Source organism: Leptonotus elevatus, chromosome 13, assembly GCF_054856555.1.
Source record: "Leptonotus elevatus isolate MCC_2025b chromosome 13, RoL_Lele_1.0, whole genome shotgun sequence".
NCBI lineage: Eukaryota > Metazoa > Chordata > Actinopteri > Syngnathiformes > Syngnathidae > Leptonotus > Leptonotus elevatus.
The window spans coordinates 17,280,001-17,294,661 of NC_141251.1; the positions used below are offsets into that span (position 1 = coordinate 17,280,001).

The 14,661-nt window shown below is 37.1% G+C and overlaps 1 protein-coding gene across 3 annotated transcripts in view; it reads right to left on the minus strand.

Annotated features, from left to right (window-relative positions):
* Nucleotides 1-14,661, minus strand: part of wdfy4 (WDFY family member 4) — a 51,343-nt gene that overhangs the window by 1,186 nt on the left and 35,496 nt on the right. For all 3 annotated transcript variants that reach the window (XM_086092780.1, XM_086092778.1, XM_086092779.1), the window contains exons 52-63: nucleotides 10,976-11,018; nucleotides 10,608-10,727; nucleotides 10,025-10,148; nucleotides 9,816-9,925; nucleotides 8,723-8,873; nucleotides 8,196-8,287; nucleotides 7,097-7,306; nucleotides 6,921-7,026; nucleotides 4,449-4,606; nucleotides 3,655-3,813; nucleotides 2,389-2,568; nucleotides 2,088-2,270 (exon numbers count right to left, since the gene is read on the minus strand). In XM_086092780.1, the coding sequence (XP_085948906.1) occupies nucleotides 2,088-2,270; nucleotides 2,389-2,568; nucleotides 3,655-3,813; nucleotides 4,449-4,606; nucleotides 6,921-7,026; nucleotides 7,097-7,306; nucleotides 8,196-8,287; nucleotides 8,723-8,873; nucleotides 9,816-9,925; nucleotides 10,025-10,148; nucleotides 10,608-10,727; nucleotides 10,976-11,018 (1,636 nt within the window). The remainder of the gene's footprint in view (nucleotides 1-2,087; nucleotides 2,271-2,388; nucleotides 2,569-3,654; nucleotides 3,814-4,448; nucleotides 4,607-6,920; nucleotides 7,027-7,096; nucleotides 7,307-8,195; nucleotides 8,288-8,722; nucleotides 8,874-9,815; nucleotides 9,926-10,024; nucleotides 10,149-10,607; nucleotides 10,728-10,975; nucleotides 11,019-14,661) is intronic.

A 14,661-nucleotide genomic window follows, 5' to 3' on the forward strand; every position in this document is an offset into this window, starting at 1 on the left:
AATAATAAAGTAATAATACCAATTGTGAGCATGTGTTGGCATTGGCACCCATTCCCTAGCGGAGGCCTAATTTAAGAGTTTGCGGTTTGATTGCAGCAAGGCAGCATTATGCTTCTATTAAACACACCCACACCCACAACCCATACGCTGTTATTATTATCTTGATGGACACCGGGCTGCAACCTGCGAGGCGGCTAATAGCAAAGTAATGACATGCATTCAAACACTATGCAGTTGTACACTGTATAAAGCCAAACAATTTCCTCTTTCTTGCATTGTTAGTGGCACAAAAAGTGCAGTGATTCTCAACTGGAGGTGACGGAAATTTGTGGACATATTTTGTGCTACTGTTATAAATGTTATAGGGCTGTCAAAATTAAAGCGTTAATTCTGGAAATTAATTTAAATGTATTAAATTACCTCAGTTAACTCAGTGTGCAGCCAAATTTGGAGGAGTCAATGGCGGGAAGATTAACATGGATATAGTAGAGGTGCGAATTGCGATTCATAGGTCACGATTCGGTCGATTATTGCGATTTTTTTTACTCAAATTTATAAAATACTAATCAGTTAACTTGTACATGTACACTGTAAGATTTGTATGAACATGTATTCATTTATCTGAAACTTCAGGCTTATAACTGTCAGCCACTGCAGCCTGGGCCACTCTGGGGTACTTGCAGGTTGGGGTAAAGTTACGTTGAGGTAGTGGCACACTGGAAGCAGAATTTCGTTGAAAATGGCATAATAAACCTTTACATATGGAATTATTTTGTTGCCAGGTGTGATGAGTGTGTAAAGTGTTTTGGTCAATGAAAAACCCTCAAAAATCAGCGTCCTATTTTATATTTTTGTCAATACATTAATAAATAAAAGTAAATTGGATGAAAACTGTTGGCAAATGGGCAAAGAGAATGACCACAGTGAATGTGCAAAAATAGACATTCAAAAATTCATAGCTGACTTCCTGTACATTTTAGGATATGGCTTCCACTGACTTTTTTGTGTCTCGAGGCGCTCCACGTGCCGGGATTGGTGCATATTTTTCCACGCTAAGGGGCGCTATATGTTGTTATGTTGTTATGGCAACTTAATAATGTAAAAATGTTCGCCGAGCTCAAGGAGTGTGCAAAGTTTGGTGAGTTTTCGCAAATGTTTAGGTCCCCAAACATTAGATCATTTACAAAGAAGAAAAAGAAGAAGAAGAATACGAACGAAAAACAATATGGACCTCGCAGCGTTAGCTGCTCGGGCCCTAACAATCTGTTTAATATTTGAACAGCATTGAAATGAAATATTAAGGCTTAATGTTCCAATAAAGTGTGAACCCTAACCCTAAGAAAGACGTTTTGTTGAATATTTCCATCAAAAATTTATGTTTAAATATTGATTCGGCCGCTTATTGAATCAATATGAGAATTGCGTGCTGTAGAATCGCAATATATCGCTGAATCTATTTTTTTAACAACCCTTGACTATAGGTAGTTATAGTTCCTGATTTACTTGCTTGGCGCTTGTTGAATTCTAAAGCAATTTGCATACTTTTTAGAGCCAAATTCAAATAACATATTAGTTGTACGCCTTTGGAGCATCATCCCAGGGCAAAATTCCCAGCTCAAGTTACCTCAAGTTACTGGGCCTTGCAAACCAAGTGTGGTGCTTGTGAGCAGAAACAAACTTGTGACAGTGTTCTGAGAATTGTTTCTATGGGGGAAAAAAAATGGCCTGTAAAGCCGAGTCCATTTTGATTGTTTTGTTTAACAGCTGAATTTTACAGAAGTATTCTATTCAAGGATCAAAGAAAGCTATTAGAAGAGTCTTTGATGATAAATATACTTTTCTATTTGATTAGCTTTGAAGAAAGAAAAATAGAAAATTTTGATTAATAGTGATTAATCGCGATTCATTACGGAAAATTGTGCGATTAATTACCGGTAGTTTAAAAAAAAAATTCGTTTGACAGCACTAATATTTGACTATACAAGCAATGTTTGTCCTTATGTTATGTTTAAAAATATGATATTCGGTATGATTTCAAAGGTCATTTGAAATGTTTTTTATTGTTCTTTTTAAAGAGCAATACTTGCCCGTATGATGCCATCTGCACAGCCGGTGGCCACGACATTCTTGGCATCCCACTCATGTTGCTGCGTAAAGCTGACACAAAGGATGTCAGACCGAGGCCCACAGGAAGTGTCAGTGCAGGCCAACAGTTGCCCCTTCATCGTCCACAGGTAGAACACATGCCCGGCACATGACGCAATCTCACCCTTGGACAGAGTAGTGCAGCGTTAACGCCCATCAGTGCATATGTGAAAGAAAAATAGGATACACACAAAGCAGCCTCCCTTCCTCATTCTGTGAGCACAATACTCAGGTCAGACTTACTGTGAGGTCATTTATAGCCACTGCACAGATGCTGCTTGTATGTCCCACCAGCTGTGTGATGTAGCTGAGCTCCTCCAGATCCCACAAGATGCACGTGAGATCACCGGAACCGCTCACCACCAAGCTATGGACCTCAGACGCAGCCAAACATGTCACCACCTCAGTGTGGCCGTATAGCGGCTGTGGGTAAACGTGATGCATAATACAGGGCATTTAAAAAAATATGACATATATTCAAATTGTAATGAACAAAACTGGTCAAATGATCTTTAATTTCAGTCAGATGTGTAAAAACAAGCTAAACTGAATGTTACATTAATGTTCAGCTTTTTCTTTTTGTCCAAGGTGAAGAGTGACATATAATAGCAAAGAAAAGTTTTAATTTGTGTGTTAGAATATGCTTGAAGTTCAGCCATTTTGAATAAAATGACTGTACTGTAAAGCAGATTTAAAGGGGAAGTCAACCCCAAACTTTTATTACAATATTATGTTCTATGAAGTCTTTAGTTTAAACATGGAATTCTGATAAATATTGTGTTAGTGGAATATGATTAAGCACTAAAATCAACCCTGAACTAAAATTACATTACATATGCTCAGTGCTCAGGTAACAACCAATCAGGTTCTGAAGCTGAGCTGTGATTGGTCACTACCTGAGCCATGAGCAACTATGATGTCATTTTTCAGTCGACAGCAAGTGGCAAAAATGGCCGCCCCCTTAGATAATTAAAAATGGTTGTATTCTGCTGCTTAATTCATATTTCATTTCATCAAATTTTGGGGTTGACTTCTCCTTGAAAAAGAAAATTAAAAGTGGAGGGCAAATAGGAAACTGCGTGGTGTATAGCTTTGAGAAATCTATTTTTCAACATGAAACCTATTGAATTTTGTTTGCCTTGGACATGTAGTTAGTCATATTCAGATTTCAACTGATGTTTATTTGTCTTTTTTTTTTTAAACGCCCTGTATATATCAATATTATTCAAGCAAGGACCAGAAGTGCTTTAAAAAGGGAGAAAATAACCACAATCATTTATATCTATATTCCTTTTTACTTTAATATAATTGTTCGGTTTTAACAGCAGATGGGAAGAGGCGTCCTACAGGTTTATTTTTATAAACATATCTTCAGAATAAAATTGGCAATAATATTACAATTTATGTCAAGCAAAACTGGAGGTGAAAATACAGTATATGTGTTAGAAAGTCCCCACTATTATTAATGTATATATATTTTTTAAAACACACACACACAGCCAGGCTCACCTGTCTGAGTTTCATGTGGGTGACTTTGTCCTTGTTGATCACAACATCCCACACACAAACCACAGTGCTGCCTCCTGCAGTGATGACGGTCGTTGGGTTGGGACAAGCAGCGCACGTCGTCGGCCCCCAGGCACATAAACTCTCGCACATGGCAAATGCCTTGCGATGGACATGCAAGCAAAGACATTATGGCACTGTACTGTTCTGCACTTGAGTATTTCAATAACAAGTGTTATATTAACTCATTCACTCGCAGCCATTTTCACTGAAGCCATCCCCTTCGCTCCCGGCTGTTTTACTGGACTTTGACTGATTTCGCAAGGCCCACAAAATATTGTGTTCTATTGTTATAACAACATGGAACCTACCATAAAAAAAGATTCTCTAGAGTCTCTTCTTTAGCTTAATGTCATCATTATTTACAAATCCTCTTACAACTGTGGGTAAATCAGCTTGTTTTCAACATGGCTCTGGTTGAGCTCTTCTATTCTACTGCCACCTTGTGGCCGTTTTTGTAATAATTACCATTGCTTCAACCGGTTTGAGCGGTTGAGAGGCTGCATCAAAGCCTTCTGTATGCTCTAGCATAAAACAACATAAAAAGCTTATAAATACGTCTTTGGGACACTTAAAACATTTAATATAGAACATATTTATGTTTTTGGGAGCAAATGAGTTAAACATACGCCATATATCCTGTCCCAGAAACGACTGCATATCAAATGCTATGCAGACGTTTCCTTTTCCTTTCACTCATGCACTAAAACAAATCAGCGTCTCCAGATACAAATTACCTTTTCAGTGGTACAGTTTCCAAAGGTGCAACTGTTGTCAGGGAAACCCCAATTGAAGAAGCAGTTTAATGAAGGAGACAGGAGGAGTCGGTTTCTCTCCAGGATCACCACCTCTTTTTCCAAACACATTATTTGACCCACTGGACCTCTTGGCAGCTCTAAAGAAATATCATTATGCTATATGACGCAATATGCTTGTATATTGTCATTTGTTAAGTCACTGAAAAAGGCGATTATCAGAGTACACCTAGGTTTAGTATATGCCCTTATCAGAGATCGGTATCCTGGTCGGCTTCAAAAGTTCCATGCATGTGTGCGTGTAAGGGGGTGTAATTTTTCCTGTAATTGAACTATCCGTACAAGCACACATCATTACATCTTGTCACCAGCTCTGCACAGAAAATCCCCAGAAAGAAGCTAAGTCCCGGCATTCCTCTTCCTATTCATCTCTATCTGCTTATTGATCAGATCAGACACTCTAAGATTTAATATGAAATGTAATATGCAGGAATCTCTCCCTGAGCATTTGCAGATTCATCTCCTCTCCCTCAGTGGGCCTGTAGGGATATTCAGATTATTAAGTAGAGCTCAGCAAAAGAGTCATCTCCATATCGTAGTTCACAGTTAGCGCCTTCCACCCCATCCGTAGTGTAAATTAAAATATGGACGCTCTCGCACTGTTGAAACGATCCCCCGGAGACCGCGACACATCTTGTATATAATAATTGCCGTCAAATGGTGTGAGATAAAATAAAGGCGGGGAACAACACAAAGTGGTGGCAGATGGAGCACATGATAATAATTGCAGGCTATTTTCTGGATTGTAACTATACTCAATATTGGAGTCACTGTTGTCTTTAACCTTTACAGTGGATATGATGTGGTGTTTACAGTAAGAAGACAAAACAATAATAAATGGTTGCTTAAAACGTCTAACTTCAGCGATGGTCAGACTTTTACCCAAACTGCATGCAATAAATATTATTTTAATGTATACTTGTTTTTATTTTTATATTTTGTTTAGTTTTATTCACAGTAAATACATTAACCTGCGGGGCCCGGGGATTGTGCCTTGGCGCTGCCGCGGCCTGGGGGGCCCTGGGGGGGTTGTGCTTGCTCTGTCCTGTCCGGGGTCCACGGCTCCCCTCTTTGGTGGAGGTTTTTTGCATGCCAGATCCACCACACGAGCATCTACCGAAATTCAAACACAATCTGCTTCTTCCTCTGGTCGTTGAACCGGTGGAGGCTGATGTCTGTGGATCTCACTCTGCTTCATCTAGCTTTCCTTCCTTTCCTCAGACTTTCCTTTGGTCTCTTGAGGTCTCACTAATTTGTTAGAATTGAGATGTTTCCGGGGTTGGTGAAAGATTCTGGTTGGTAACCCGGTGGGTTGTAGGTGATGTCTGGTCGGTGCTGGATTTCCCTTTTCTTTATTTTCTTTGATCCTTCCTCGGGTCTCCTGACAACTTCACGACTCTAGCGGGATTCTGAAGTATTCGGTTTAGGTGAACGGTATGGGATTTTTAATAAGTTTTCGGTGAATTAATGAGCACACACTCACACGCACGCACATTTGCACACACACATAAAAAAAAAAGAGAGAGAGAGCAATGATGATGACATGTCGAATTGGTAAGATTACCGAATGAACAATACTGAGCTCTCTCTCCAAAAAAAAATACATTAACCAATTGTTTAATTAAATCAATAAAAAATAAATAATGAATAAATACTAGGTGTGTCAAAATTAGTGTAATAATTCTAAATTAATTTAAAGTTATTTTAACACTGCAAAAAAAATTAACGCGCGGTTAATGACCACCCCCTTACTAGGAAAGCCTGTAATAGGGAAATTCCAGTCGCAAACGCAGCAGAAATGTCCACATCAGAATTTAACTGTAATAAATTTAATAATAATGCATATATTTGTGGAGACTGGGGTCAAGTTGTATTTGACAATTTTTAAAATGTGCAGAATTTTCACAAGTTACCTAAATTAGATAGTTCTGAATATGAAAAGAAAAGAGAGCTGTCACCAAGGTCTTACAAATGCAATTATGCCACCTAGTGCCAGAAAAATGACAACACAAATCAATAATTTACCTTTTTTACAGTACAGTACATGTTTTAAATTTTAACTGTTTTATGAATTATTATGAAAATACTGTATCAATGAAATGATTAGTTTAACTTTTTTTCCCCACTGATCTTTTTTTTCTTGTACATTTAAGATAGATGTAAACTTTGAGATTAATCGTCAGTTAACTATTGAAGTCATGTAATTAATTATAATTAAAATATTTAATCGCCTGAAACCCCTAATAAATAAATTTTAATTGACCAGTTTTAGTACAAAACAAATGCAACAAATACTGAAACACCCCTGATGTGAATGTAAATGCTTGGTGGTCCAGATTAAAGAATGGAGCAGCCCCACCGGCCACACTTTGCACATCCCTGGTTCAAGCGTACCTCTAAATGGTTGGGCAGTCGTCTTGAGTTTGTCGAGATTGAAGAAAAACGGAGTTGGATGAGGTGGTGATGGCGCTTCTTTCTTTGGATGGGGTTTCGTGAAGAGCTACGGCAAGGACAATGGGTTATATTTTATTTTGGGCAACCAACAGGTTTCCTTTTTTTTTTTTTTTTACCTGTTTGGGAATCTGGCCAAAGTTGCTGACATATCCCAAAATTGTGCTCTTAATGAGAGGATCCTTAGCTTCCTGACGGCCTCTCCGGGCGTAAAAGTAAGGATGGAAGGTGTTGACACTTTCGACAGCAGCGGGTCCTTGTTGTCGATACCCAAAGATCAGGTCGATCCACAAGTGCAGGTGTGAACTCACATAGTCACTTTCCAAGGCCTGTTATAAACAACTCAGGTTATTGTTGCAAACCACTACCCTGGCATGCAGAGCGTCGTAATAACAGTGAGGCCAGTCATCACTCAAACTTTTAATATGAGACTGTAGCACCACTTGTTTTAGAATGCACAAGCAATCAAATAAAATAAAAAATGCATGATTTTTTCAAGAAGTCCATTTAAAAGTCAGATGTTGCATAGTTATGAGGGCCCCATCATGTTGGAATTAAAGAAAGATTTGTGTAGAATTAGCCAGAGATTGGTTTTGAAGAGTTAATGAGGAAAAAGAGGACATAAGGACCTGCAGCAGGCTGGCAAATATTCTTAATAATCCCACCGTAGAGTAACAGGAGAAAAAAGCTCATAATGGGGACATACTGTCCTAATTTAATTTGTGTACGGGAAAAAAAACAATCTTCAAAAGTTACTAATTTTATGAGCATAGTTCAGTAGATTGTGCTATGATAACAGCAAGTATACCCCCAGGATGGAAGAAGGGAGAGTCAAGAGCAAAACAAAGAGCAGTGATCCAGCTGAGAAAGCGGCGGGAGCCCGCAGACATGATGCATTGTGGGAAAAAGAAAAGCCTGCCTTGGGTTGTGCTCAATAGGCTGTTTGTCTGCAGATGTTTTGTTGAAAAGCAAGAAAAGTGGCCGTCATATTAGACACAAATGAGAATACAGTACGTGAACAACACAAACACGGTTTGTATTTAAAAACAAAAGTACGTGTCACCAACACTATTCCACAAACCCTCGAGCTGTGGGCCATTGTTCAGATTTTCAAACAGCATGTTGTTTGTTTAGTCCTGACTAGCAATAACAGATCTTATGGGAAAACTCCTCATCATGTAATTAAGTAGTCATGTCCGAGGGTGTGAGGTCACTGACCTCACGCTGGATTCTAATGAACTCCTGAGGGTCATCTTTGGCCCATGCCGGCAGCTCCACATCTCCCAGAGCGGTTCCATCAGCCATGCAGCCTAAAAACGGCGCAGAGGAAGATAGCTTGTCATCAATATTCATGTTATGATTTCGTATTCGAACACGTTTTGCAAATGTTTATCTACAGTATACACAAGGAAACAAGAAAACAACATGGGAGAAGCTGTAGCTCGCGTGTGGAAACATTTGTTGCAAATATGAAAAGTAAAGGGGGACCGGCTGGGTTATACTCCAGAACACTCAAGACCTTGAACGGGATAAGCTCTAGAAAATCGATGGATGGATAAAGGAGAATATTAAATAAAAACTGTGCTCTCACAAGTAAACTATATGCTTGACGTCTCCTTTCTATTCACTTATCCTATTCGTGGTCATAGAAGCCTATCCCAGGACTGGTCACCAGTCCATCATAATGCATGATATGCGCAGTGTCATTTGAATTAGTAAAAAGGAAAAGCGTTTTGAAGTCTGACCCAGCTGCATGTGGTTAGAGTTGAGCAGAAAGTCCGGCAGGTAGTAAAACTCTGGAATCAGCTCTCTGACATCACTCATGTTATCTTGGGAGGCCGACTCCCACTCCTTGTTTACACTATAAAACATCCGCTCAGGGATATCAAATCCTCCCTGCGAAAAGAGAAGACAGATCAAGTGAAAAAGTCATGTAATGTTCCATTAATACAGTAGTCAGAAAAGAGAACCTCACTGCAACTGAAGCTTTTCATACTTCCATAAATTCATATAATCTGTGATGAAAATCTCATGAGAGGGAATGTAATTTAGAATAAAACAATTATTGAAATGAATGAAAATAGCTTATATATTGATAAACCTGGTTAGAGATGTAAATCCAGTTATGGATATTACAACACGACTGTTGTTCGCCTCAGTAGACAAAAAGGCGCAGTAATTCACCAGACTAACATCTTTATTGCTTTATTCTGACTATCAAATATGCATGCCTTTTCATTATAATCAATTGGACGCCGTACTGGAAATTTACAACATTAGTGGCTATCTGTACGGGCTGCTTTTAGATGCCTCCTGCAATTATTTACATATATATTGGAATCTCACTCACTAAAATTTGTTTTCAAAAAGAGAGGAAAAAACAACAACCAAGAACAGATGCCACTGACACCTCATAACAGAGGTAGCTTATTTATTAATTTCACTTCTCAAAATGTATTTTTGAATGAAACATACCATGCTCGTGTGACCTGCAGACTTTGTATGTTCATGTTTGTTTGTGCTGACAAATCAGCTGAATAATATTTCAAACATTTATTTCATCTAAATGTGTACTCGTTACAGCTACGCTATTTTTTAATCAGTTAAGAACCAGTCCATACCTTGACAAATCTCTTCACATTTGTGGTGTCGCAGCTTGATGCAATTATAGACCCTTTTTTTCATTATATTTATATAAATTAGGAGGTAAATTAATTAAATGGATGATGAACAACTCATTGAATCAAAGAGGAAAGTTACCAAATTTTATGATTTTCACACAATTGGCTGTAATAAGTACAGTTTTTGTTCGTTCTCACAGCTTGTATTGTGTTATACCTGCAGTGCCTGAAAGGTATGAGAAAAAGGCTCCATGCGAACAAGGAAAGAGGCCACAATGATGGCTGAGGAATAGTGGGTACAGTAGTGGCATCGTGCTGACAAACCTCCTAAAATAATTTAAAAAGAACACAGTGCGTGTTGAGTACAAGGTATAATATACACTGAAAAATGTAAGAAGAAGGGAAAATAGATAGCTGAAAAAGTACCTTCGCCCTCACTATTTTCCACATCTCCATATCTCTGGATGAACATCTGCTTTCTTTTCTCCGTCTGAGCACCCATTGGCTTTGACAGGTCTCGGAATGTTGTGGGATCTGACAGGTTCAGTGTCTGGGACATATGCACTTTGGATAAAAATACAAGCATCCAGCCATGCAATTCTAAAAACAAATATAACCCTAGAGGAAGTGGGAACCCCAAAACATCTAACCCACAGATATTCAAAATATGTAACAATATAAATCTGTTCATTCATTGCATCATATTTTTCTAAATAGTTTGTGTGGCTGTTAACACAAAAACAGATGGTCCCTGATACGGCCTAGAATTCAGTGATTCTCAAAGTGTGGCACAAGAGCCATTAGTGGTACGCATGCTCCCTCAAGTGGTTCGCAAAATAATCACTGAATCAAATGTTCAAACTGTGCATGATGCTACAGTGGCTTCAACATTTTTGTGTGTTAAATGCAGTTCAGTTGTATTAAACTTTTAAGTACGCTACATTGGCATATCATTTAGAAAGGCTTGTTTTTAAACCTATGGCCTGGATCAAAATAGAAACTGCTGTACCTCAGACTTGTAGTCAGCTAGAACCCAAGGGAACACAGGATACTGCATGAGGTCATTGTATGTTCTCCCAGCAAGAGTATTCAAATGCATCAAGTACTCGAAGTTACTGATCTCGCCTTTCTGTGGGTAGAAAGGGGATGAAGCGTTGTTCAAATTAATAAAGACCACAAAAAAAACTGAGATATATGGAAAACAACATTACTTTACTTAGAGTTGATAGTATGAACACAGTAATTATACTTCCTATTTTAAAGATTATTAGAGACTGGAGGGCAGCATTTCAACCTAATAATGCTTATTTCCCCCATTTTAATCTTTTAGTCTTAAAGTGGATAAAAATATCACAACGGAGCATTACTGAGTCATACCTGCCATTTAACAAGGGTTGTCTTCTCAACCACGGGGGTCTTCCTGATTCACAAGAAAACAAACAGCTTCAGTTAACCACAGCCAAAACATTTCTGACATTTTGTTGCCCAGCAACTGGTGATGAACTGTAATGCAGAAGTGACCCGCCACACTTGAGTGATTAAGGACTTTTTTTAAGTAAACCACAGCAGTATGTTTCCTATAGTACATGAAGTTAATCGCTTCATCTGTTCAGCCTTATCCTGTTTATTATGACTTAAGCCGCTTCTGTCTCCCCTGTGGTGGAATTCACTTCCCCTTCAGAATTGCAGCAGCCGTACGTTTAATAATCACAGTAGTGAAATTGTTAGTTATTACTCAATATTTCTTTTTTTACCCTGACCATCAAAGTTACTCAAGTTAAGCATATAGTGGGATTTTCCATGTATATATTTTTTTTGCACTGTTCCAGGATTTTATCAGTTTTATCCCAGCCTCATTTACCAAATATTTGTTAATAACCCCGTTATGAATAAAAGAAAGGTGACTTGATTTAACTTTTGTTGTGATCAATAATAAATAAAGTTCTTGAAATGTAAATTTTTGCCAACTCAAATAAGATAAGCTAACTGGAACAGGACTTTTTGTGTGATAACAAACAAATTATCACTGCATTTTTCATTAGCTAATACCAAACTCAATTGAAAATTCTCAAATGGGTGTGAATGACTCATAGCCTCTCTCTTTTTAAAAAAAATTATTTTAAACACCATATGAAATGCTCTAATCAAGGAGAACATGCCCACACCCTAAAAATGGAGAGGTCAAAAACCCAATTTTCCCAACCCTCCTTTTACACACTCTCTTATACAGTAAACTTTATTGTAAACATAAAATAAACAAAGACAAAGCTTATACGTAGACATCAATAAAAACATAACCAATGAACAAGTTCTATTTTCCTTCGAGTGTTACATTAGGTACCTTAAAGAACATACAGATATCCATATATACACATGCATACATACACGTACATAAAAGAACACACTTTTACATACATACACTATATACATACATCATGTCTGTCAATTGTTACTAAAATGTGAATAATTGCCTATTGTTTAAAAGATGACCAACACCATCATTTTCGATAAATTGTATAAATGGTATATTCATTCAGTTTATTCTTAAGAAAATAAGAGATTCCCTCCACTGCCATGTATTGGCCCATTGATTGGATCCATACTCCAATCGTAGGCGATTCTGATTTTTTTCCAGTTAAGGGCTATATTCCTTTTGGCTTATAATATTGCAAAATCTATAAATTTATAAGCAGGATACCTCGGTACAATTTTTTTAGGGTATACATGCATTAGCACTATTATAGCCTCCAAGGGGATTTTCGTAGACAAAATTAAACTAACTATATTTAATACATCCTGCCAGAATGTCTTTATTTTATCACATTGCCAAATACAATGCACAAATGTTCCCTTAGCTTCCCTACATTTAAAGCAAGTATCAGGTATATTATTATTGTATCTATTAAGCTACACTGGAGTTATATATGTCTGTATTAGCCAGTTATATTGAAGTAGCTTTGAGCTAGCATTCTCTGAGAGTCTCTGGACATTTTTACAACTTAATCACCACTCTTCATTAGAAATATGCTCATTCAGATGTGTTCTCCATGACTCAAGTTTACTATTTGCATTATCGTCCAAACCTGAGACAAGCCAATTATAAAATGTTGAGATTAAACCCTTGTTGAAACAGTTCTTAGTAATTAACACCTAAAAGAATGAAAGTTTCGGCATTGTTAAAATAAAGCTTCTAAATTGTAGGTATTAAAAAAAAAGTTTTCTCGAACCTCCAATTTTTTTGCTGATCTCTTCAAATGGCATTAAATTTCCCTCTGCAAACAAGTCACCCAATTTACATAGTCCCTTCTCATTCCATAATTTAAATCCCATATCCATCTTTCCTGCTTTAAATAGTGCGTTACCCCATATATAGCTAAACTGTGATATATTGTTCTCGAGTTGTTCTTTTACTTTGTACCATACATCTATCATATTACAAATAATAGGATATTTAGTATTTATAATTAATTGTTTATATTTATCAGAATAAATATACACATGCAATGGTAATTCAACAGAGCTTGCCTCCATTTTCATCCATGACAGAATATTATTTGCAAAAAAATAGAACATTATGGTCCTCGGTTGTACAGCTAGATAGTACCAATACAGGTTAGGACATTTTAATCCCCCAGTATCAAAGGGCAAATATTGCAAAGACAGAGGAACATGTGGACGTTTTTTAATTCCAAATAAATTTCCGAATTAATGTTGTCACTTTTTAAAGTAATCCTGAGAGGGGAGCCAATGGAATATTTTGAAATACGTATAGATATGTAGGCAATATATTCATTTTTACAATATTTATTCTACCTATAAAAGAAATAAGCAAAGGCATCCATCGCTTCAAATCATGAGATGTCGATTCCACTATTTTATTATAATTTATCGACATTATTTTATTCAATGAGGTATTATTCTTATTCCCAAGTACGTAAAGCCAGATGTTATCCTAAAAGAGCATACTTCCTGTCTCGCCATTTGACCCGACTCTTGTTTAAGCAACATTAATGATGATTTATCAGTGTTTTTCTTATAACCGGTAATATTTCCAAATTGGGTAACCAGTTCCAAGAGTGCCTATATAGAATGAGCTAATTGTTTTAGAAATAAAGCAACATCATCTGCTAATAATGCTATTTTATGTTCTGCACTCCCAATTTGTATTTCTTTTATTTGACTATATGACCGTATTGCAATTGCCAATGGTTCAATGACTAGAATAAACAAAAATGGTCACAATGGCGATCCCTGGGGTATTCTCTTGAAACATCAAATGGATCAGATATAAACTTGTTAGTCATTACCCGGGCTACTGGATTAGAGTGTAGTAATTTAACCCATTGTAAAAAAGAGTCCCCAAATCCAAATCTATAAATAACGTCAAAGAGATAGGCCCATTCTATCCATTCTCTGCATCGAGTGAAAGGAGGGCTGAATCTTCTTTGTCCTTGTATCTATATAGAATATTAAGGAGTCGCCTTACGTTATGGAAGCCTTGTCTTCCCTTTATAAACCCGTTCTGGTCATTTCCCACAATGTCAGCAAGCATCCTCTCTCAGTTCTTCTAGCTAAAATTTTACTCAGAATTTTTGTATCTGTATTCATCAGGCTTATAGGTCTCATATTCTCACAATTAGTATTGATTTATAATAATGAATAAATACATTTAAAATGCAATAAATGTATACAATACATATATTTCCAAGTGATCTATCTAGACTTACTTTATATTGTAACCAATGTCATTGGTTGTTTGGCTAACCAATACAATTGGTATGCCCGTAACCACCCGCAATGGTCAATGCCTGACTAATCTATTGGTTAATCAAGCCAATATGATCTTAACCTACTAGATTGGTAGTTTTTTTTTTTTTTACCAATCAATACTTAAGAGTGTGGGTGGGTAATTCGTACTACTACTACTTTCACCACCACCACTAATAAAAACAACAAAAACTTGCACTTTACAAAATAAAATTTCCTCAAGTATTATGTAAATATATGGTGTGGATTACATGCAATGGCGTTTGAGCCAGACCGAATCAATTAGCACACGTGTA